Genomic DNA, 25,621 nt, shown 5'->3' on the forward strand with positions numbered 1-25,621 from the left:
GCAGGCAGCGGCAACAGATCACGCACAACGGGGCTTCGTCAGGGTTCCTGTCGAGAGGGCAAAACGGTGGCGCGTTAGGTCAGGACAGCGGCAGCACGACGCGCAGGCGACCCCCATCAACCATCTCTCTCTCTCTCTCTCTCTCTCTCTCTCTCTCTCTCTCTCTCTCTCTCTCTCTCTCTCTCTCTCTCTCTCTCTCTCTACACACACACACCGCAGGCCTCTCTCTCTCTCTCTCTCTCTCTCTCTCTCTCTCTCTCTCTCTCTCTCTCTCTCTACACACACACACACACACACCGCAGGCCTCTCTCTCTCTCTCTCTCTCTCTCTCTCTCTCTCTCTCTCTCTCTCTCTCTCTCTCTACACACACACACACCGCAGGCCTCTCTCTCTCTCTCTCTCTCTCTCTCTCTCTCTCTCTCTCTCTCTCTTTTGGGAATTTGTGCCACATGGCATACATGTAACAATTTTCCCGTTTAAACCTTCCGGTCTAAAATTCTCCATTATCCGTGCAAAATTTGACCTCGGCACAGACCAAAGAATTAATCCTCGTGTAAAAACGAAGACAATGACGCGAACAGATTCTTAGGGTCCAAAAATAGTAACTCCCTAAATTTTAGGGATGGTGACCCCTGCATTCCTCAAGTTGTTCTGTGCAACTTTTATCATTGCGACCACATCAAAAGTGTAATGTGGCTCAGTTACAGTGACTTTTATTCCGTGGGCATTCTCACATATGCATCTTCTCTCTTGGCCAGGCTCATTGTCCTACACCATCTCCAGTGGCTAAGCACACAGTCCCAAACCACTGGCATTCTATTCTTCAATGCCCATTCAATATGGAACTGGTCCTAAGGCTCAGACAAACCATTAGTCTAATTTGTCCCAATGGCTGCCTCTTCTGGCCATGCAAAGATCCCGCTTATTCCAAGAGAACTCTAGGGGTAAAAAGCAACAGCAACAAAAGAAAAGAAAAATAAAATATTTATATAAGTAAATAAGAAAAGCAACTGTAAAAAGTATCACCACCTGGTGACATACCCCCCTCTTGAAAGAAGCAAGCGACCTCGATTGTATACCACACATGCTAATGGATGACACACAGCGATAACAAGATTCTCCATGTTATTAGTGCCATCGCATGTATCACTTGCTAACACATGACAGGGGGCGATGGTAGAAGTTTTTCCACTACCATTTGTGTCATCGCAAGTTCAAGTCTCACATAGATGGAAAATTACATCCTATATCCAACTATGATTATCAGGAGCCTTTCTAATATACATATTTCCAGATGCAACACAAGGCGATAGAACGTATGCGCAAACTATTAGTGTCACAACATGCATATTCATTCAACTAAAATGTAACAAATACAACTTCAAAGCACTGAGATTTTATTCAATGAGATAACAATATTCAATTGTACAATAGAGAATGTACATTGCTTCAAAAAGCATTCTAAGTCACTGTGGATTCCAGTAAGAAAGCTTCTCGATAAAGTTGCAATAACTGAGGCGAATCTGCCAATTCAACCTCTTCCATCCATTTGGCATCCATTGGTGAATAGTTCTTGAACTTCACCAAAAATCTTCTTATAACTCTACCTTTCACTTTCCTATCCTTATGTGCCAAGATCTGCTCAAAAACTAGAATCTCATCTAATTCCTCTACTTCAGCTATTCCTCTTGAACCAAATCTTCTGGCAGTTCACCAATAAAAGGCCTCAATAGGCTCACATGGAATGCATTATGAATTTTCCAATTCTCTAGCAATTTCAGTCTATATGCTACATCATTGATCTTCTCTGAGACTTGAAAAGAGCCATAATAACGCATCCTCAACTTTGGAAACAAACGTTCCTTGCCCTTCTGTTTTCTCAAACGTGCCTTTTCAGAACGCAATAAGACCCAACATCCTTTTTGAACAAGAGCTCCCGACGATGACTATCATCAGCTCTTTTCTATTTAGCTTGTGACTTTTCTACGGCATGCTTGACCTTTTAATATACTTCTTCCCAATCTTTTACATAACGATCTGCTTCAAAGATGTTATCTTTTGTTTGCAAAATGGGAGGCAATTTCTTTCCACCTTCCATAATCTCAAAAGGTGCTTTGCCAGTAGATAAGTGCACTGTATTATTGTATGCATACTCAACCAATGGCAAGTAGTGTTCCCAAGAAGTCTTATGATCTGAAATGTAACACTTTAGTAAATCTAAAACAGTCAAATTTGCTTCTTCAGACTGTCCATCAGTTTGTGGATGGAAAGAAGATGAAAATTTCAGCGTAGTGCCCGTGTTTTCAAACAATGCTTTTCAAAACAAGCTAGTCATTCTTGGGTCTCTATCACTGACAATTGACCGTGGCATTCCATGGTACTTGAAGATATTTTGCATAAATATCTTTACCATGTGTTCTGACTTAACCTTTTTCCTTACAGGAATGAAATGTGCCTGTTTGTTGAATCTGCAAATGATAGTCCAGATTCCATCATTCCCTGAAGAAGTTCTTGGAAGATCAAAAATGAAATCCATGGCAATACTTTCCCATGGCCTTTCTGGAATAGGCAGTGGTTGCAATAACCCTGGTGCCTTCTGTCTATCAAATTTGACCTTTTGACATACAAGGCAAGATCTGACATATGCATCAATATTAGATCTCAAGGCTGGCCAATAGAAGAAAGTCTCTACCGCTTTGACTGTAGCATCAACACCACGATATCCTACATACGATGGAGCATGACTTTCTAATAAAACTTTTGGGCTTAGCTGTTTTGTAACGCATAGTCTTCCATGCATCATGATAAAGCCGTCTTTGAACACATAATGATCATGATGTTGGCCATTGATCAACTGTTCATAGATTTCAGAGAAATCTTCATCATCAGCATACTGCTCTTTTATATCATCCAATTCATGGTGATAAGGAATTGAAACAACTGACACCTGTGGTTTGCGAGATAAAGCATCTGCAACTACATTCTTCTTGCCTCCTGTGTAGGCTGCATCAAACTGTTGTATAAATGTCAAAGCTTTCAGCTTATCTTACATACCACTAAAGGTTTCAAACTTTATTGCCTGACCACCCTCTTTATAGTCTTTAGGCTTTGCACTTTTTGGTGTCAGGTTGTCATAGACAGGTGGCTGTAAAAAGGGGAGTCCCTTAGGTGCATTATCAACATTCATTTCACCTGTCTTAGCTGCCTTATGCCCACTAGGTTGAGAAAAACCAGTGGCTGCATTTTGTACTCCAAGCATCAAATAAGGACTCTGCAGAGTCTGATAACCGGGCTGTAGACCAATATTCGCATAAAGTGGGTTCATTGCCTCAATAGGCATCATTCCTGGTGGCCCTCTAAGCAAGTATCCCTGATAACCCGTGGGTAATCCAACCATTGCTTGAAAAACTGACCCACCACCAAAGTAACCAGGATAAGTAGCAAACTGAGGAGGAATAGTCTGCTGTGCCACTAGTGCATAACTACCTTGACCATTCACTCCCTGATCCTGTGCTTGTGCTTCTTGTTGCACTGGACCTGTCTCCATGTTTGGTGTCTTTTCCATATGCTCACGCACATTAGAGGTTTGCCTTTTTGAGCGCTCCATGGTATAATATGATGACTCAGCCTGAGAATCCTCATTATGTGACTTCAAAAATTTTTGCATCCGAGGATTCTTTACCAGCTATTGGAAAGAGCCAACCATACTGAGGAGTTGTGCCATAAACAAGTCCTCCTGTTCTTGCTCCTCATCATGTTGTTCAATCTTGAATCTAGAAGGTGCTGACACCTGTGCACCAATACTCTCTCTTCGGTGTCTATGAGCAGAAGAAGAACTCTCTTCTTCATGGGGGAGTTTTCCTTTGCCTTTATCCATGTCTGCAATCTCTCTAGTCTTGTAATCTCTGTAAAACCTGTGTGTATGGCCTTTTCACCCAAAACTGTCCGAGCTTAAATTCTTACAGAAAAGAATTCAAATCCCGACAATGGAACCATGAAACCGATCTATGACTCACATAAAGCGGTAGTTCCTTCAATTAACACCTGGACTTTACATACACACACATAAACAGAGACCTCTATGAAACCGGTCTATGACTCACATAAAGCGGTAATTCTTTTCTCTATGAAACCGGTCTATGACTCACATAAAGCGGTAGTTCCTTCAATTAACACCTGGACTTTACATACACACACATAAACAGAGACCTCTCTCCCTCGCTCAACACCAGATTGGCCCCAAAGACCGGCGCCCCTCTCAGTATTTCTTTATCAATTAAAAGATAGAAAATTACAAAAATGGTAATGTTCCAAAATACATAACCTGTGAACAGTTGATTTTCATCTCTTCTAAGTAAATCCTTGCTGCATAGTAACAGTACAGCATGTCCAGATCAACATCCCTTATTGTCCAGCATGTGCAGAATTTACTGTTTTTACTGTCCAGCATACTGTTCTTATTGTTCAGCATGTACAGAGTTCACTGTTCTTATTCAGCATGAGCAAAGTTCACTGTTCTTACGATTCAGCATGTGCAAAGTTCACTATTCTTATTCAACATGAGCAGAGCTCACTGTTCTTATTCAGCATGTGCAGAGTTCACTATTCTTATTCAGCATGAGCAGAGTTCATTGTTCTGATTCAGCATGAACAGAATTCACTATCCTTACGATTCAGCATGTGCAGAAAAAAAAAAACACAGAATTGTACCTTCGATGGAATCAATCCATCATGCAAAGCATTTCTTTTGAGAATAGAGAGAGAGGTGATCAGAGGGAGCAAGCTCTACCTCCGTGCTTAAGTCAGAGACGTAGAAGTACTCTCCATGGCTGGTTTTCTTGCAGCAATATGCCCTCAGCTTCTCCAAACTTCATTCTCTCCTCTGCCCCTTGTGCCTATTAGGTTTTTTTTTTTATACTCTCTCTCTCTCTCTTTTGGGAATTTGGGCCACATGGCATACATGTAATAATTTTCCCGTTTAAACCTTCCAGTCTAAAATTCTCCATTATCGGTGCAAAATTTAATCTCGGCACAGACCAAAGAATTAATCCTCGTGTAAAAACGAAGACAATGATGCCAACAGATTCTGGGGTCCAAAAATAGTAACTCCCTAAATTTTAGGGATGGTGATCCTTGCATTCCTCAAGTTCTATGCAACTTTTATCATTGTGACCACATCAAAAGTGTAATGTGGCTCAGTTACGGTGGCTTTTATTCTGTGAGCATTCTCACATGTGCATCTTCTATCTTGGCTAAGCTCATTGTCCTACACCATCTCCAGTGGCTAAGCACACAGTCCCAAACCACTGGCATTCTATTCTTCAGTGCCCATTCAATATGGAACTGGCCCTAAGGCTCAAACAAACCATTAGTCCAATTTGTCCCAATGACTGCCTCTTTTGGCCATGCAAAGATCCCGCTTATTCCAAGAGAACTCTGGGGGTAAAAAGCAACAGCAACAAAAGAAAAGAAAAATAAAATATTTATATAAGTAAATAAGAAAAGCAACTGTAAAAAGTATCACCACCTGGTGACAGCAGTCGAACCCAAAAGCATCCACATTAGACATCAGTCCCATAATGGGTAGTACGGGACATAAACCTTGTCAAGTGAAATGCCAGCTGCAAAGAAAATGACTGTGAACCAAGAATTGAGCTCTATTCTTTGCTCAAGAAGCATCCGAGAGCATAAACATCAAAGTGGCATCATCCTTTTTATATCATCCGGTAGTCGGAAGCACCCGTAGACCATAAGCATAACCAAGTTGGAGGTAAAATAACTTGTCAACCAAGGTAGCATAAATCCCAACCAAGAACAAAGTGTCCGCATCCAAATCAAGACTCAATAGCTCTCAAATAGCATATCCGGGCATAAACCATGATGACCAAGCATCAATACATCCAACAAGACACCCGAATGTCAACAAAGAGTGTTATGCATAAGCCATCCATGATAAAACCTTGCTGCCTAAACAATGTACAGTAGTAAATCCCTGCATAAATCGAGCTATGGAAGCTCAAACCAAGTCCCAAAGCATCTCAAAACATTGGGTAAACATCCCCAAAGCATTGGGCATCAAATACCAAGCCTCGAGAGCATCATATAAGCTAAGAGCATAGCATTTTCTTGCTATAAATCAACTCAGATCTGTTACAAAAAATTCTGTGATCAGAATTTGGCAGATCTGACATCACCATTGCATCCGGAGCGTGCCAAAACCCCAAGTTAGACTCTTACCTTGCCTAAGTCAGGTTCCGAATGCCCGAAATATGAGAGAAAATGAGATTTTTGAGCTAGATTTTGAAATAGGCACAAAAAAACGTGAGCTGCTACTATGGGGCCTGCTGGTTATGCTGAGGATAAGGGGGCAAATGGGGGCATACAAGGTGCACAATGAAGCCAAGGAATACTTGCAAAGAGCCTATGAGGGCCGGGGAGAGGTGGAAGATGAAATCTTACCTCAGGGAAAAAAAGCCATGGATGATATTGAAACTCCAAGCTCTAGGTCTTCAATCCAGGCTGAAGTAATGCCGGGCCAAGCTCCACAATCAATCTCTAATCCAAAGCTCGGATACCAATTAAAGGGAATGCAATGGCAGTGGAGAAGGAGAAGAGGAAGATGTGAGAGAGAAGAGCACACACAATGTAGATATTGTCCAACTGAACTGACAGCATTATTGCACTATCATATTATATATGAATAAAGAATGGGCGGTCACAGTGTACACGGGCAGGCCCAAAGACCTTTTACCCCAACAAGTTGGTCCATGCTTAAATGACGGGATGCAGAGTTGTTTTTTATACTTGTACTTAACTTCATAATCCGTGATTACTCTTACAGGCAAGAAAATAAGCTTGGCTTGAATTAGAGCTTATAAGGTAATACGCTTGTGATCTATGCTAAGAACTCGCAATTGGAAGCCCTGGATTTGGCTTAAAACCTTCAACTCTTCTCTTATCTCTACCATCTCTAGAGTCTAAACTCTTGAACTCCAAACATTCTTCTTTTTCAAAACCCTGTGAATGACCGTGAAGTACCTCTTGAACCTTTAAGCATTCACTGCAAACTACTTATCTCTTGAAGCCACATCTCCAATTATCTTGTCTAGTCTTCTTGCCAAACCCCTATGGTGACCTTCAACCCTACACGCTACGACAGCGTAATTCAAAGAGCTATTATCCTTGACAAAAAGGGACATAGTTCACACACCAATGTACACTCCTGATACTGCTCCCTTTCTTACTAAGCCCCATGGTCTAAATGCTGATCACCACTCGCCCAAGGCACAACTATCTACCAGATGGCTAATCCCAGTTGTCTCTCTGACTTTCTATGCATGGTGGTTCTCCATTATCTTGGGGCATCTTTGTTTCACAGCAAGGTATGCCATATGGTCTTGAATCAATGAACCAGTACCTTTCTAATGGTGCCGATCAAACAGAGCAATCTATTCCTCCTAGTTCTGCAACAACACACTACTGCTGATATAGGTCTCACAGCTGCTGCCACCTGTCAAACATGTCGTTTCTGCTCCATTCACTGTCTGTTGACCATGCTGCTGTTCCAGCCTGCCATACTCAGCATTTTTGTCCTAAACACCACCTCTGCTGCCCCAGAGAGTTGCTCTCATCCAGAGAGCAGATTGTCCCACATGACCAGCATCCAAACCAAACCTATCCTCAGTCCAGTAGCCCTACCTGGGCCCTACCTATAAGTGTTAGTTGGCTGCTCTCGTTTTGGACTTTTATATAAGTTATAATACAATCCACCTTGGTGCTTGTAGCATTATCTGACTCTACCTTCAGCGATGCAAAGCCTGGGTGCAATTTTTGAGCATCTTGCTATTTCTGCTCCATTCACTACCTCTGCTGACCATGCTGCTGTTCCAGCCTGCCATATAATACCATTAAAACACAGCCTTTTGCTGCCCCAACCACATGCTCTTCTGCCCCAGAGAACTGCTCAAAGCAAAAGCACCGGTCTTCCCTCTAAACATCCAAACGCCAATCTATCCTCAGTCTGATACCCCTACATGAGCTGCTCTCGTTCAGGATCCGTAGAAGTGCCAATACAATCCACATGTTCAATTGTTTGCATATGCCATAGAATTCCAAGACATTTCAAAAATGAGCCAAAAGACAAGCCTACTATTGAGGGGTCAAAAGATAAGGGTATTATTAGCCTCCTCGTAACTAAACATCATTGTACAATGTGCCTTCTCATAAATTCCTCATGTGGCATTCTTAGACAAGTTAACCAAGTAATGCACAGCACAGATATCCATGCTGAGGTAGAAACCTGCTCAGTCCAGAATGCACATCATTCTGCACTTCTGGAGTACTGATACTAAAGGCCAAAACCATCTCTCCTACATATACACATCAGGCAGGCATCTCCCATTTGAAGTCTGACTGTGAGACCTAACCTGCACATGCTCCTCTCCCAACATTAGAATCCTCCATGCCACACTTTCCGTTGTTTGACAAATATAGGGTTCCACCATTACAGGAGCAGAACAACCCAGGTCAGTCAAGGGTCAGAATCCAAGAGCATTACTAGACCGCTGCACCGGTGAACACCATACACGGTGCGCCTTGCGCTATTTTGCAAAATTATTGACTTGTGCTTTTTCTTGAGCATCTCTCCTTGATTTAGGACTTTTTCACACTTCTTGTGTTTCCCGATTTTGCTTGGCGTGCCTTCATTCTTCATTCTGCTTTTGCCCTGGCTTTGTCTTTTGCTTTAGATTTTTTGGTTTTCCACCTTATTCGTTTGAGGGTTAACATTACCCCCCTCCTAGATGAGTGCCAGTCCCATGGCACTTGTTGGGGGATGAGTCATACTCTGTTGCTGAACTGGCCAAGCAGCTTTTTGAGTTTGGGTACAAGTTATGTTGGAGGGCGTGTTGGAGGGATTTATGAAACTGTAGGGCCCTTGAGTTGGAGATGGTCCCTTGTCTTGGAGGAATGTTGAGGGGCGGGTCCATCTTTGCAATTCAAAATGGTGTTAGATGGATCCACACTTGGAGGATGGCTTGTGGACAAATCCTTCTTTGAAATTTAAGATGGTGTTAGATGGATCCGTCATTTAACTCTTCATGACTGAGTTCGCCTGCGCTATTCTAAATGAGCTTCTTCATTCACTTTTTGAGCATGGCTGTTGCGTTCGGCTCTTGGTTTGGTGGGTCGGCCTGGTAGGATGTTTCACAAGATATGGAGCACATTGCATGGATGATGGGGTCGTTGAAGCAGGTGGTGGGGCCTTCTGTTGTACCTAGAAAGAAAAGAAAGGTGCAGTTTGTGTGGGTGTGTGCCATTGTGGTGCATTGTGTGCATGCTAGTGGAATAAAGCTTAAGGTGACAGGTCTCTAACCACAGGCGAGTGTTACCTCCCTAGGTGTGTCTTGCCCTTGATGTGCCCTAAGGAGGAAGTAGGGGATCAAAATGAGGCTAGGGGGTTAGAGACGGAGCCGATCGATCGGGGCTATCGAGCGCGCCTAACTTGAGGACCCCTAGGTGCAGTGATTGTGGTGGATGTGCAACTTGTGGTGGAGACGTGTGATTATTTTTTTTGGCTACTAATAATAATAACAACAAAGTTACTTAGTTGTGACAAAAGTTTAATCTTTGTCATTGGAGTGAGGTGGAGAAGAAGGCTTAATAGATTTACTAAGAAATTGGTGGCTTTAGAGATATCCCTTGAGGTTTAGGCGGACTTGAAGGGTGGTGGAGGAGAGGAATGGATGATTGCAGCGAGTGAAGCGGCTATCATGCATATCCTCTAGCAGCAGAGCTAAGAAAAATAAAGGCAATAGAGTGGCACGCATCATTAGCCGAGCCATCGTGCAGTTATCTCTAGTGTTAGGATCAAAATGGAGCGCTGGGAGGCCTCGTTCCTGCGGGGTGGGGCCTTGCCTAAGAAGTATCCTAAGCAATCTAAGGTAATTACAAGTGGTAATAAAAGCGGGATAAGGGCATAAGGAGAATGTGTTAGTAAATTGAATTAGGGAATCATATAGGTTTTCTGATGTCAAGCCGAGGGCATTTTCATATGTAGTACAATGGGGATTATAGATTACAGGGAAGTTGTAGCGGCTGTGGACACTGGGGTCGAAATCTACTCCGACCCTTCGAGGGTAAGGCATAAAGGTTGGGTCATTCCTCTCAAAGAGTTGAGTGTTGCAAAAAGCCACCCACGTGTCCAGGTGGGTGTCGCAGATTCTTCTTCTCCATGTAGGCTGGCATTTGTAGCCGAGCACAGATCTTGGCACCTCAAAACTTTATCTTGCCAAAATTCAGTATCTTCGGTAGCCCATAAGATGGGGTTTTACTCTCTCTCCTCCAGCCACCTCTGTCTGAGCCTGCTACACCGACGTTAATCACCTCCTCCACCACCTTGATGGGTAACACTCTTCACAAGGTGGTGGGGAATCGGAAGTTGAGGTCGAAGGGGCTCCTGGCCATCTCTTGCCTTTCCCAGATTATAAGATCGGTGTGAAAACTTGCTGGGTCATCATCCTTGCTTGGTGGGATAGTTACCTAGGGCACCCTTACTCCCTTGGTATTCCATTTTTTCGTGTCTCCTCCACCATTCGCTTCCTTCTTTCTCTCAGTGCCACTTTTCTTTCTGCGGAGGTAAACCAGGTGACCTGCAAACAAAGTATGCATCCATACAGAGCTAGTCGGAACCTTAGCATTTTCAAGTCTCAATGTGAGACCTGAACTAGCATAACAAAACCAGGTGGCATGCAAACAAAGTATGCATCCATATAGAGCTAGCCAGCACCTTATCATTTTGAGTCTTGATGTGAGACCTGAACTCACATCCTCTCCTAACATGCTACACACAGTAGGAGTAATACACAACACAGTAACACAAGTGCAGAGAAGCGACAAACACTCATAATCAGTGCACAACTTGTCAAAGCTGTACACAATCCAACAATCCACACCAATCACAAACTCGCAGTTTTGACACCAGCCATTAAAGAATTCCCTGATATGATGCACAAATCAAGTCATGCAACTCCAGAGAGAGAGACTATACAAAAGAGGGGGCTACCTTTATTATCCAGCGGCAGCCAACTTTGACAACATAATACATTCCGACTAAAACAAGCCTCCCAAGCAGTGTGCATTTATGAACATTCTACCTTAGTGCAACTTCAGAACCAAATAGTAAGAAGGCACATTACCCCATGATGGTGAGACTATCAGAAATGAACAATAGAGGAGCATCATCTGCCAACAGCAAGTTCTTCAAGGCTGGTGTGGCACCAACAACCAGGGCTAGAATCTGCAACAGGATGGACGTGATTAATACCTGACCAAAACTTAATCTTCAGGGTTTCTTATTGCGTTATTGCTCACAACTTAAGGGACTCGTAGCTACCAAAGGCACTGAAGGCTAAATATAGAAACAGAAACGAGAAAGTTCTGAACTACCATTCTGATGGCAATTGTTTCTCAGTAAAGTATTAAGCCCCGTATTAGAAACTTCTAGCTTCTCGAAAGATTAAGAAAATATTATAAAGACATCCAAATGTAGGACCAAGGCCATTTATTAGAGCACGGAAGGAAAAATGGATACCACAAAAATTCAAAACATTTTTCTTTAAGTATTAGAAAGACATCCAAATATAGGACCAGGACCCATTATTACAGGGCGAAAGGAAAACTGGATAGCACAAATCCTTGAAACATTTGGCTAGAGAAAACTTGGAAGAATAAACTACAACAACATGGTATCACACTGGGGGTGCACGGTGCATTGTGCTAAGAGCTGTCCAATGTTAATGGTTGTAATATAGTTGGAGCAGTACTGGTTGGCCTGAGTTTTTAATACACACGATTCAGTATAGAGCATTGTCAACAACAATTGTGATGATTTGACTGGTCTAAACTGGTACTCCTTCCAGGTAAAGCATGCACTGCATATTTACTTGTGTTTTTTTCCCAACAAAGTCCCATTTATCAGTTACAGAAGACAGTACAGTGAATGATAGAAGTAAAAGCCTAATACACCCCAGGCTCGTTGCCTGGGTAACTGGAATATTTATGGCTGTTTGGTTACAACCTGCTGAAAAATGGGCTTTTTCCTAGAGACAATACTAGTCCCAACCAAGATGAAAGTATACAAACTAATATGTAATGCGCTGAAGGCAGTCCTGAGTAACATGCTGTGAAAATTTACAAGATTTAGCTAAATATGAGGTCCATCAATCTGTGTAAACTAAGAAGTGTCTTTAACTGATCTTCATAAAACCCTGCCATTTTCATAGAGAAACTAGTGGAGTGCATATCAAAAGCTACAGCCCCATCAAACATACCAGGGCTCAGAAAGTGGAGAAGTACTAAGCACATTGCAATCCATCTGACACAGCAGGAGATCTGAAGACACATATCAAAACCAGAAATACAGTAACTCCAAACTTACTGATGCAATCACTGGTGGCTGAAAGATGTGCTTCAGCCTCTTCATTTCTAATGCTCGCATAAGTTTAGATGCCTGCATTTGCAAGAAGACTTTATTGCTCAGAAAAATGCAGTGCTAATAAATCTCAAATACTATTTACATCCTACTGGATTGTTAACATTTTAAATATTTATTTCCAACTGAATCATCTTCCCTTGTACACTGAACTTCATTTCATCCCCAAAGATTTGAAGTAAAACTTCATGTTTGCTACATTGTAAGAAGACAGGAACTGTTCATAAGAGACGTAGCTTCAGGATGGATATCAGATAGAAACTTGCCATGAGAAAAATGTAATGATGAGCACAATTATTCAAGTAGAAACACTTCCAGATAGAGGAGCTATAACTCATTTGGGGACCCCCACATGGAAACCAACTAGGAGTAAGCTGTCTTGTTGCCAAACACTCCCATCATGACTTCCAAGTTCCCCTTCTTCTTGTTACCCCTCTCTCCATGTGAAGATATGCTAGGGTTTGCATAGAGAAAACGCAGAATGTATGAGCACGACTAAAACACTAACTCAAGGAATTTTAAAAAAACCAAAGACACAACTAAGAAGAAAGATAACTCTAAAGTAAATGAAAGAATCTTGTAAATGAATGATCAAAAAAATGCAAACAAAGAAGAAAGATAACTCTAAAGCAAATGAATGAATGTTGTACAAGATGTTCAAAGGGAGAGTTGTCCAACAACCAATGGCTCTCATGGGAGCAGGCTGAGGGAGAAGTTGGAGAATAATGTCCAGCAGAGACAGTTCTGGAGGGCAGAGTGTGTGACGGGCTGATGGAGACCTCCAAGAGCAGGGCAGCAGCAGTATAAACAGACATGCGACAAAAATGCAGGTGTACCAGCACCAATCTGATGAGGGTGGCAGCAGGGAAGGGCAGATCTGATGCTGCAGACTGTCATGGAGCCTGTCCAAGTGGAGGAAAAGGTACAGCAGCCTGTCACCTAGCAGCAGGGGGTTGAAAAGCACAAGCAAAACAGGTGGCAGATGCTGATGTCAGCAGGCAGCTGAAAGCGCAGCAGTATGCAGGCCTCCAAATGGCTGGATGACAGCTGACAGCAGGTTGCCAGGGGCTGGAGGAGACAGGGCAGCAGTCGGAGTGGTGGTGGCAGCTGCACAATGAGGTGGGCTGATGGCTGGAATGGCCAGGATGCTAAGTGGCGGAGCACACAATCTTTTTACAGATGAGGAACCAACCGAAGTGGGAAACTTTGATTATGGGTCACAGAAACTCCTTTTAGCATGACAGTTTTGAGTTTTGAGGCTGTGTAATGAGCCAATTAAGGTTTACTGAGAGATGCTCCTTCCTTGGCTTAACACCCCCTCTCAAGGCCAAAATTCGAACCAAAAAGGGACTGCAAGCATAGTTCACCACGTGTTTGTCAAGATAGTGTGAGGGAACGGTATGCACTCATACCATATCACAAAATAGTAGGGTTTGCAGGAAGACACACACAGTGTACAGCAAACACAGAGAAAAAGAAACTTAGAAAAAACACAAAAGAAGAAGATGATGATGAATGATGAATCACTGAATCATACTAAGCAAATCAATTTGATATAGCGGAGTTGAAGCTCTAAAGATGACTACACTAGCCTATCTGATCAAGCAGCAGCACCTAAAGGGGATCTGCACTATCGAGGGAGTGAAACACAGTCCACCGATAGAAAGATATCCAAAGTAAATGCTGAAGACGAAAGAAAGGACAGCCAATTGTAGAGGGAATGAAACACAATCCTCAGAAGCTGTCAAAGATGAAAGATATGTTGAAATCTCTCTGAGTTGATGGCTGCTATCAAGGCATTTTCAGGAGCCCTTCAAGAGTGAAGAAAACACAAAAACACAAGTATTGGATGTAGGGCTGATAAAGAGGGTGTAACCAGCTGTAGACAGCCTGAAACTATTGCAAACCCAAGCTTGTGACAACGCTAGGGGAGGAGGGTTGACATTAGATGATGTAGGCTGCAAAACACCAAGTGGAGATGGATGTAGAAGCCACGAACTGTAACGTCCTCCTTGTGGAATGTGAACAACAGTGGAGGATGGAGAAAGGAGAGAAGAATATGGAAGAGAGTGATAAAGTGTTACAAAGAATGAATGTTCAAGTGATGAATGAAGGAAGTCATTGCCGTATATATAGGCACATACTATCTCAAGTAGCACCCCAACTCTCTTGAGTGGCACCCATTGCAATCTCTCGAGTGGCACCCACTGCAGTCTCTTGGATGGCACCCAAACACTAACTAATGATCCAAATAAAGCCTTTTTAGGGCTATAAATGGAAACCAAAATAGGAATGAAAGAGGGGAAATATATTAAATGACTTGGTTTCTCAACACCCCCTCTCAAACCCAAACAGGAGTGGAAAAGAAGTGAGAGAGAGAAGATCAACGCTGAAATCCCAATATTCCACATGTAACGTGACCTGTAGTGAAGAATAGTAGACATGATGAGCTAATAGTACTCAAAGCTCATCCTCAAGAGAGAAGCCACAAGCTCTGTTACTCCATGCTTGCAAGTATGGCAAAGGCCTAGCAACCGTCATGGTTGAAGCATCCAAAGCCCCAAACTAAGAAGAACCTCTGGACCCTAGGAATCAATGGGAATGGGAATCAATGGGTGGTATGGCATGGAGATGTCAATCACCCCACAAAGGTTAAAGGTGTGTGAAGAACCGCATGATGAGTAGGGACCCTCTCTAAAGCTTAAGAAATGGGATCCCCCTCTGACCCCCTCGATATGAGATAAAGAATCAAAAAACTCGTGGATCATGGCCTTTGGAGAGTCCGATGACGAAGGAAGTGCCATCAACGGTACCGAAGAACGTATATGGGGCTCTAATGGAACGAAAGCTAGGCAACACCCAAAGGTGGCCTCTTGATCTTGAGTAGAGAAGGGAGTGGAGAGAGGGGTGTCACACAGAATCGCATCAATGCCCACATCAAAGTTAGTGTCCGTGGCGTAATACAAAGGAGGTGAGGAAATAGATAGCTCTTGAGGAGCCATGGTTGGGCAACAACAACTCTCTCTCAATGAAGCATGCTACCGAGCCGAAGGAGAAGAAGAAGTTGAACAACCACTTTCTATCCACGAAGTGGACTAACAAGACAATACCCAACAGCCATTGTCTCTTGGTGGAGTGAGCTACAAAACCGATGGCCAGGAAAGCTATTGAACTTGAAAATGGGTGGCACAGACCTTCGTAGTGGATTGCGGTGGTCTCCAAGAGGTCATAGTGCCGAATGAGATCTCAGATCCTCCTTTTGCTCGTAAGGACTTAGTGCACATCGGATGTGTAACGTGTCCACTAGTATCATCCAGGACACATCTTAGCAGTCCATCGGAAAGGATGTCTAGAAAGCTCCGCCCGACACTCCCATGGAATGTTACGGGATTTCCGATCTAGGGCTTTCCGCGTCTGCCACGTAGCGGAAGTAGTCCGGCCGTTCCCACTTAGGATCGACCTGAATTAGGGTTTTCCTGATTGGTCATTTCCTAACAGCAACTAGCGTCGGACCCAAGCGAACTACTTTACGCAGAAACGCCAGGACCGAAGCCGATTCACGCTGCACTTGCCTCAAGGAGAATGGGAAACGAGAGGGATGCAAAGCTCAACCTCTCTGCCATAGGCATAGTCCCATTCCGTTCCGCTAAAACAGTGTAAATCGGGTTAAGACATAACTCTAGGTCAACGCTTTTGTTGTTCGTGTCCTTTGACGATCATCCCGCTGTTCCTCGTGATTTGAGAAAAGTTCCCGGCCAACCGGGACCACCCATCCGTAGGACGGACCCATGGCCCATCCTCCGTACTTTCCTCGGGTTGTTTTAGTTATGTAATTATCTAACACATTAGTTGGACATGTAACAACCAGCTTCTTTAATTAACCCGTTACGCACTGGTTCCTTCACGTAATCTTATCACTTGACATAGAAAAACAATATCAGACAAGTTCTTTATTAACAGGTCATCATAAGTTCTGCCCGTAGGCTTATCCACAATCCGCCCGAAGGCTATCCAGCAATCCACAGGGATCACTATTCCAAGTTTCCGCCCGTAGACTAGTATGCGGGCCTCGAGATCCAATCCCGAGCCACGTTAGCCTCTTGTGCAGGACCCAAAAGGCGAGGGATTTACGGCCAGAGCCCCCCCCTGGCACCCAAGCGTCCTCCTGCTCCAAGTAGCGCTCAACAGAGAGACCTCTCGCGGCGAGTTTGGTCCACGTTCCCGGCGCGGTCAACAACCCCCTTGGTTAGGGTCAGGCAGGCAGTCGGGGGTAACTGAAGCTGCCTCTCCCTTCAACCCTTCAACCTGAAGTATAGATATTCATTTATTTTGTAATTCATTGGTCAAACAAGTCAAATAGTGCTCTAAAATCTCTACCAAGCACAAACATTTCCATTGATCGTTTTTGTTGTTGGCAAACTGCTAAGGAAATGAATCCTTCCTTTCGAATGCATCCAGCACTCGAACCAGGGTGTCTTGCAACTTGGCAAGATCCCTTATATTCTGGGTTAGGGCGTACCCTATTAGCCCAACTTGGTCAAACCTTAAAGTTCATTGGGTACTTCAGTTTCTGGTTTTTAATCTCCAATTAATCTTCCTTACCCAAGAAGGATATCAAAGTACACATCCTCTTGCGAGATAACTTGCATAAGGATCCGCCATCCTCGTTACGAGAATTCGGCCTTCCTTCTTGTGATCCAATCACAAGACCATATGACTCCGCTTGCTGTGCAAGTGTCGCATCGTACTACGCAATAATGGAATCACGAATCAATCTGTTTCAGGTTCTTTAAGCTGACGTTGTTAGACCTAGGGTTTCCTAGCTTCATTTTTTGTAAGAATCTCAGGGACAAACCCTAGTTCCTTTTTCGATTACAATTTACTGACCCTACATTTAGGAAATGTGGACAAGTATTTAAGGTATAGACGTTTCTTGGAATTTAACTCATTCCCAATGAATATTTCACAGCATAGGTATTTTTAAGTTTATATTAATTTGGTTAACTCTAGAAGGTAATTTCAAGATTACTTCCGCATGATTTGTTATCTACGTGTCAATTGACTTTTCATTCCTATACTTTATCGATTTGAGGTTAGGTTAATTCCAACTAATCTTCCCTTTTCTTTGTGAACAAAACTCATGCTAAATAAGCAACCTTTTTCTTGCTAAGTTATGCAATTAGCAACGATAATTTCCTAGAGTTTATGCATCATAAGAATCCTTTCATGATTTGCACTTTCCATGATGATTCGTTGTAAAAAGAATAGGGGTTCATAGTGCGAGATGCAATTTTATACCTTTAGACTTAACCGAAGTATACTATTTTAATGGGTAAATAATCTTACTCATAATTCATTTCAATGCATAAAGCTATTTGAAAAAAAATACGTTTATACTTTATTTATTTTGCATGTTCCATTAGATGTATTTCATCGTGAATGACTAGGACAAGATATATCCTATTTCTAACAACTAACCTTGCATGATTTAAATTACAATGTTACAAAATAAAAATTAAGAAGGAAAAACCTGGGTTTGGGGTGAGATATCCACATGGATACCGGGAGATGACCCTTCCGCGACTGCGCCTTGGACTTTCTTAGAAGGCATCGCAATTGTAGTCCTTCGGACGTGGAAACAGCTTTGCACTTCCTTTTCGGAATTCCACTGTCGCTCCCTTGCACTTCAATACTCTTCTTCTCTTTTTCGACTAGGGAAAAAACCCAAGTCCCAAGGGTATTTTGGAAAGGGCAAGGAACGGCTAAGGGGTTTAACCACGAGGAGGGGGGTAGTAAGACCTTTTCAAAGCCTAGTACTTTTGGGGGGAAAAGGGTCTTGTAAAGCCCAAAAAAAAGGTTATAGGTGGTTAAAGCAGGGGAGGGAAAATGATTCCGAAACCAAGCGTAAGGGCTAAGGGAAAATTAAGAACACTAGGAGGGGGGGTTTCAAAATACCATGGAAAGGGGGGGGAGGAATGAAAGGCAACACAAGGATTTGAAAGGAAACACAAGGGTTTTTTTTTCGGCCCAAGACAAAAGATTATTGATGTTAACACCGAGGGGTAATAAGACCTTTGAGGACCTTAGATCTTTTGGGGAAAATAAGGACTTAAAAAGTGTAAAACACGGGGGAGGGGAAGGGGTTACAAGATGCATAGGAAGGGGGCTTATGAGCTTCAAAAGGGACATTCGAGGGGGAATAGTAATCCCAAGCCCACAGGAAGGGGGCCTAAGGTAGCACACCCTTGGAAGTTTCCAAGGTTTGCTGGGAAGCCAGGTGGGGGGAGATAAAACAGGCATAGACGATAGCCTCGTAGCTAGGCCTCGTGGCCAGTTGGCGCAGGATCAGGTGGCGGAATCAGGCGGATTGGAGGCGGAATGGTGGCAGCTGCTGGCGTGGCAGCTCGTGACTCCACCAGGGCGGACTGGCGGCGACCAGCTTGTACAGCGCCTCTCCCCGACTTCTCCCAACGTCAGGCTCCACATCGTACTCCTCCCCAGGCTCTGGCAATGACAAGCAGCCCCGACAGCTCTCCCTCTCTCATCCTCAGACGGCAGCGGCCCCCCTTGATTTAAATAGGGGAGGGGAGGGGAATCCTCCCTCTCCATCGTGTTAGTGCGAATGGCATTGAGGATAAGCAAGCTCCAACAAGGAGCTTGCTATCCTTTCTAAATCCCTCTCCCCTTCCAGCACGACCATCACCTGACAGGAGAAGAATAAAAAAGAATTTCCCATGAATTTCCAACATTCGATATATTACATTCTCTCCCCCTTAGAGGAATCGAGATGTCCTCATCTCGAGATAAACTGGGGATATTGATAGTTGAGTGTGCCTTCATCTATCCAAGTGGCATCCTGTTCGGGATAACCTTTCCACTGGACGAGGCATTCTCTCAGGGTTCTGGATCTTAATTGTCTCTCCCTAACATCTAAGATCTTATCAGGCCTTAGTTCAAGGACTCCTTGACTAGGCATTACAACTTGTTGGTCATCAAGTACATGGTCAGGATTAGGTACATATTTCTTCAATAGGCTGATATGGAATCCATTGTGAACCTTTAGGTTCTCAGGGAGTTGTAATCTATAAGCATTAGGTCCTAGGCTTTTGAGGATCTTGTATGGCCCACAATACCTTGGACTTAGCTTCTTGCAATTTCCTAAGGATAGAGAACTATTTTTAGGGCGTACGCGAATGAAGACCATGTCTCCTTCTTCGAAGACCCTTTCTTGACGCTTCAAATCTGCGTATGCCTTCTGTCTATCCTTGGCCACTTGTATGTCCTGTCTTATTGACTTTATTTGGTCATCCATCTCTTTCAACATCTGTCTTGAAGCTTCAACCCTTAGGGTTGGATCAGAAAAGTTTAGGGGACTTCGACAGTCATGACCATACGATGCTTGGAAAGGGATCATCTGAATGCTTTGCTGGTAAGAAGCATTGTATGCAAATTCTACCAAAGGCAAGTATTGAATCCACCTCTTCGGCTCTTGACAGCAGTATGCCCTAAGCATATCCTCGATGACTTGATTTACTCGCTCTGTTTGGCCATCCGTTTGGGGATGGTAGGCGGTGCTAAAATAGAGTTGAGTCCCAATAGCTTCAAAGATAGCTCTCCAGAAGTGTGATGTGAAAAGAGAATCGCGATCACTAATTATTCTTCTGGGTAAACCATGTAGCTTGAATATCTCCTTGATAAACAATCTTGCAATGTCTGAGGCTTTATAGTTTGTCTTTACTGGAATAAGGTATGCAACCTTAGTAAGCATGTCAACCACAACCATGATAGAGTTGTATCCTCCCTGGACTTGGGGTAGGCCTACAACAAAATCCATACTGATGAATTCCCATTTCATTTGGGGAATGTCAAGCGGTTGCAATTTCCCTGGCATCATGGCATGTTCGGCTTTGATACATTGGCAAGACAAACACTCAGTGACACCTTTGAGTCTCTCCCAATGGTAGCTCTTCCTAACTGCATTAAGAGTCTTAGCATAGCCAGGATGTCCTGCGATAGGAGAATCATGAGCTTCCCACAATATCTTCTGCTTAAGTGACTGGCTTGCTGGTATACACAGCCTTGTTCTGTAGTAGACAAGTCCACTATTAATAGAAAATTCCTGATACTTAGCCTGCAACTTTTGGTTCTGATCCTTGATAGAGATCTCCTTTAGCATTGTTTGGTAGGCCAAATCATGGCATGCTTCCTCTCTAGCCAACTCAAGTATAGGGTTGTTTGGCATAGATACTTTTGTAGCTAGAGATCTGGCTGTTGATGGATTCTGCAAGATTAGGGAATTTAGGAATGCCTTGCGACTAAGTGCATCGGCAACTACATTCTCTTTCCCTGGTCGGTACTTGATTTCAAAGTCATATTCCTCCAATACTTCAATCCACCAACGTTGCCTCATGTTGAGCTCGTTCTGGATAAAGATCCATTTGAGACTCTTATGGTTACTAGAGTAAACTTGTTATCCAACAGGTAGTGTCTCCAAAGCTTTAGAGCATGGATGACAGCTAGTAATTCCAGATCATGCGTAGCATAATTTTTTTCATGACTCTTCAATTTCCTTGAAGAGTATGCTACTGGATGACCTTCCTGCATAAGTACACACCCCAAGGCAAGAATGCTAGCATCAGTTACTACCTCGAACTCCTTATTGAGGTCTGGAAGTTTTAGAATAGGTGCTGATACCAAACTTTGCTTCAATCTGTCGAAGCTATTTTGTTCGGGAGTTGACCACGCAATGGAAGTTTGCTTCTTCAGTAAGTCCGTCAGAGGTGCTGCAATCAAAGCATAGTTTTTTATGAAAACCCTATACCATCCTGTCAATCCAAGAAAGCTACGTATCTCTTTGACGGATACTGGTATTGGCCACTCAAGCACATCTCTGACCTTGGCTGGGTCCACTGATATTCCTTCTGCTGATACTATGAATCCCAGATATTCAATCTGACGCTTGAAGAATGCACACTTCTTCATTTTAGCATACAGCTTATGTGACCTCATTGTCTCAAGGACAATCCGAAGTTGGGGTTCATGATCTTCTTCCTGTTTAGAATAGACTAAAGTGTCATCAAAGAAGACAAGCACGAAATCATCAAGATATGGCCTAAAGATATCCTGTATTAACCTATTGAAGGTGGCAGATGCATTCGTAAGCCCAAATGACATAACTAGGAACTCAAAGTGCCCATATCTTGTATTGAAGGCCGTCTTTGGGATATCTTCTTCCTTGATCCTTATTTGATAGTAACCTGACCTGAGATCAATCTTGGAGAAGATCTTTGCACCCTGAAGATGATCAAGAAGCTCATCTATTCTAGGAATAGGATACTTGTTCTTGACTGTTGATTGATTCAACCCACCGTAATCAATACATAGTCGAAGTGTCCCATCTTTCTTTTTCTGGAATAGTACTGGAGCTCCCCATGGTGAACTGCTAGGCCGGATGTAGCCCTGATCTAACAGTTGCTTGAGTTGTTCCTTCAGCTCAATTGCTTCTGGTATGGACATTCTATAAGGTCTCTTTGCAATTGGCGCAGCTCCTGGTACTAACCTAATCTCATGATCCACTTCTCTTTGAGGCGGAAGTTCAGTCAACTCTTCAGGGAATACGTCCGCATATTCCTTTAGCCAAGAAGGTCCCTCATGAGACTCTTGCTTCTCATCCAATTTATTGAGTTTGATCAAGTAAACAGGTAATCCTTTTCTGACTCCTTTTATGATCCGAGATACTTTGGCCAATTGGATTCTCGCCACTCCAACCTCACCTTGAGTTGTGACTAATTCCCTTTCAGGGTTTCGAAAGGAAACTTGACCCTTTCCACAGTGAATGTGGGCGTCGTTAGGCTTAAGCCAATCCATTCCGAGTAGACACTCATGGATACCTAAATTCATGAGCCTGAATTTGACCGAAGTCTTCTTTCCTCCCAGAAAGAATTCCACCTTAGCAGTTTGCCTGGTACAAGTAACCTCACGACCATTTGCCAATTCCAAAGCAGGGTAGGTGCTTCTACTGTGGTTATTCCTAATCTTTTTGCACATGCTCGTGAGATACAGGAATGTGTACTGCCACAATCAATCAAGATCTTGAAACCTTTACCTTGATAGTCCGACGGTGTCTGAATCACCGAGAACTGGCGATTTGGCTCTTTCTTGTGTATAGCGGCATGGACTGTCGCCCTTTCGAATTCTGCTGCCATGGTCGGATCTTCCTCTTCTTCTTCTTCGCACATTTGCCTATTGGCAATGCAGGCGGTTCTTCCTCTTCCTCGGGTAGCAGCTCCTTGACCACGGCCTGTTCCTTGGAAAGGCGCTTGGGGATGTCCTCTACCAAGCTTGGGACATTGCCTCTTGAAGTGACCGAGTTCGTTGCAATGGAAACGACGGAGGTTTCTGCCATTACTTTGAGTAGGAACAAAGTTGTTGACATTATTCGTCCTTGCTTTCTTTCTTTGTCCCTGATTATGACCTTGAACTCTCTTCACTTGAGGTCTGAATGCTCCTCTGTTCGGGTCATTATAAGACCAAGTTTTGTTACCCCTTGGTCTAGCTTGCACCTCTGAATTATAGGCGCCACTCGAATGAGTGCATCCTGAAGATCTGATGGACACATAGATTCGAGACGGGTATTTACTGATGGATTTAAACCCGCACAAAATTTGGACACCTGCTGTGTCATGTCCATCTGTGGCGCATACTTTAAAAGTGAGACGAATTTAGAGTAGTATGCGTCAAGAGTGAGTCCCAGCTATTTTAGCTCGTAGAACTCATTCATTTTCTGCATGCGATATGCAGGTGGCAAGTATCTTCCCTGCACGGCTTTCTTCAGCTTCTCCCAGGTAACGGATCCCTCTGCGATCCCTTGATCCCTGCACCATTGCTTCCACCAAAGTCTGGCTTCGCCGGTGAGCTTTAACTTGGCGAGCATAGCCTGATTGGCGGGTGCAGTACCGGCTGCTTCGAAGTAATCCTCCATGGATTCAATACAAATTAGCTTGGACGAATCTGCCTCTCCTGTCAAACTCGGGTGGCTTAATCTGCTTGAGAAGGAACTTCTTCTCCTGGATCACAGCAGTACTTGATGTAGGAGGCGAATTAGGAACCTGTACCTGGGGGTGTGCCTAAATAAAGGTTTTCTTAACGTTATTATACGATAATTGTCGTTAATTTATATTACATCTTCAATTCCGCTATCATGTAACCAATGTAGCTACTTAACTTTTTATCAATTCTTATGCACAATCAAACATTAAAAAAAGTCTTTATTTGTATTTATATGGGCATAGCCCTTTCAAATACAACGTTTCATGCGATGATAAGCCAACTGTTACATTTAGTTTGGGGAGAACAACATTGTATTACATTTATCTACAGGGACTGTATAATAGTAAGGTTTCGGGTCATGGGTCTTCAAGAATCGGTAAGTCATTGGAAGTTCAGGATATCCTTTCCGTTGGAATCCATACTTCTCATGGCGGCCCAACACTTTAATCCTGTCGGCGGGGATTACACGGGTTACTTTCTCATATACATATGAGTTCATCTCAACCCTCCGACCTTGAATATGTAAAGTTGAGTTTACGTGAGCTTCCACAAAAATGAACAGCTTCACGACTTTCAGGTCTTCCAACCACTTGATCCTCTTTAAGTTGGTCTGTAGATAAGCAAACCGGTGGGCGGCTATATAGTAGATTCCTGAAGCACCCGTCCATCTTCGTTCCATGTACAAAGGTGATGGATTATAGATCTGCTCCAGGATGTTCATCATCCCAATCCTTTGTCTATAAAGCGGAGAATGCATTGCAATCATAAACATGACTCGAAATGCCAAGAACTTGTTCCACGCTTCGTAATTCTGCAAGACAGCATTGAAGGTAAGGAAATGTTTGGACAGCAATATTTGCTTTACTTTATCTTATTATGATTTCATAAAAACAATTCCGTTGTTGATCGGCTCTGATACCAACTGTAACGTGTCCACTAGTATCATCCAGGACACGTCTTAACAGTCCATCGGAAAGGATGTCCAGAAAGCTCCGCACGGCACTCCCAAGTTTTACGGGATTTGCGATCTAGGGCTTTCCGCGTCTGCCACGTAGAGGAAGTATTCCGGCCGTTTCCACTTAGGATCGACCTAAATTAGGGTTTTCCTGATTAGTCATTTCCTAACAACAACTAGCGTCGAACCCAAGCGAACTACTTTACACAGAAACGCCAGGACCGAAGCGGATTCACGCTGCACTTGCCTCAAGGAGAATGGGAAACGAGAGGGATGCAAAGCTCAACCTCTCTGCCATAGGCATAGTCCCATTCCGTTCCGCTAAAATAGCGTAAATCGGGTTAAGACATAACTCTAGGTCAACACTTTTGTTGTTCGTGTCCTTTGACGATCATCCCGCTGTTCCTCGTGATTTGAGAAAAGTTCCTGGCCAACCGGGACCACCCATCCGTAGGACAGACCCATGGCCCATCCTCCGTACTTTCCTCGGGTTGTTTTAGTTATGTAATTATCTAACACATTAGTTGGACATGTAACAACCAGCTTCTTTAATTAACCCGTTAAGCACAGGTTCCTTCACGTAATCTTATCACTTGACATAGAAAAACAATATCAGACAAGTTCTTTATTAACAGGTCATCATATTTATCTTTGAAATACAAAGAGTTCTGCTCGTAGGCTTATCCACAATCCACCCGAAGGCTATCCAGCAATCCACAGGGATCACTATTCCAAGTTTCCGCCCGTAGACTAGTAAGCGGGCCTCGAGATCCAATCTCGAGTCACGTTAGCCTCTTGTGCAGGACCCAAAAGGCGAGGGATTTACGGCCAGAGCCCCCCCTGGCACCCAAGCGTCCTCCTGCTCCAAGTAGCGCTCAACGGAGAGACCTCTCGCGGCGGGTTCGGTCCACGTTCCCGGCGCGGTCAACAACCCCCTTGGTTAGGGTCAGGCAGGCAATCGGGGGTAACTGAAGCTGCCTCTCCCTTCAGGCCTTCAACCTGAAGTATAGATATTCATTTATTTTGTAATTCATTGGTCAAACAAGTCAAACAGTGCTCTAAAATCTCTAGCAAGCACAAACATTTCCATTGATCGTTTTTGTTGTTGGCAAACTGCTAAGGAAATG

General features: G+C 43.4%; 1 protein-coding gene and 1 pseudogene across 1 annotated transcript in view; both read right to left on the minus strand.

Moving 5' to 3' along the window:
* The window catches only part of LOC148040249 (protein PIN-LIKES 6-like), a 57,443-nt gene that overhangs the window by 16,442 nt on the left and 15,380 nt on the right, over nt 1-25,621 (minus strand). The window contains exons 7-8 of the mRNA XM_087697999.1: nt 12,437-12,508; nt 11,196-11,296 (exon numbers count right to left, since the gene is read on the minus strand). Coding sequence (XP_087554125.1) covers nt 11,196-11,296; nt 12,437-12,508 — 173 coding nt within the window. The remainder of the gene's footprint in view (nt 1-11,195; nt 11,297-12,436; nt 12,509-25,621) is intronic.
* On the minus strand, nt 1,354-5,019 carry LOC148040250 (uncharacterized; annotated as a pseudogene).

The sequence above is a fragment of the Lygodium microphyllum genome, chromosome 2 (genome assembly GCF_053477565.2).
Source record: "Lygodium microphyllum isolate KBCC chromosome 2, Lygodium_microphyllum_v1.1.10, whole genome shotgun sequence".
Lineage (NCBI taxonomy): Eukaryota > Viridiplantae > Streptophyta > Polypodiopsida > Schizaeales > Lygodiaceae > Lygodium > Lygodium microphyllum.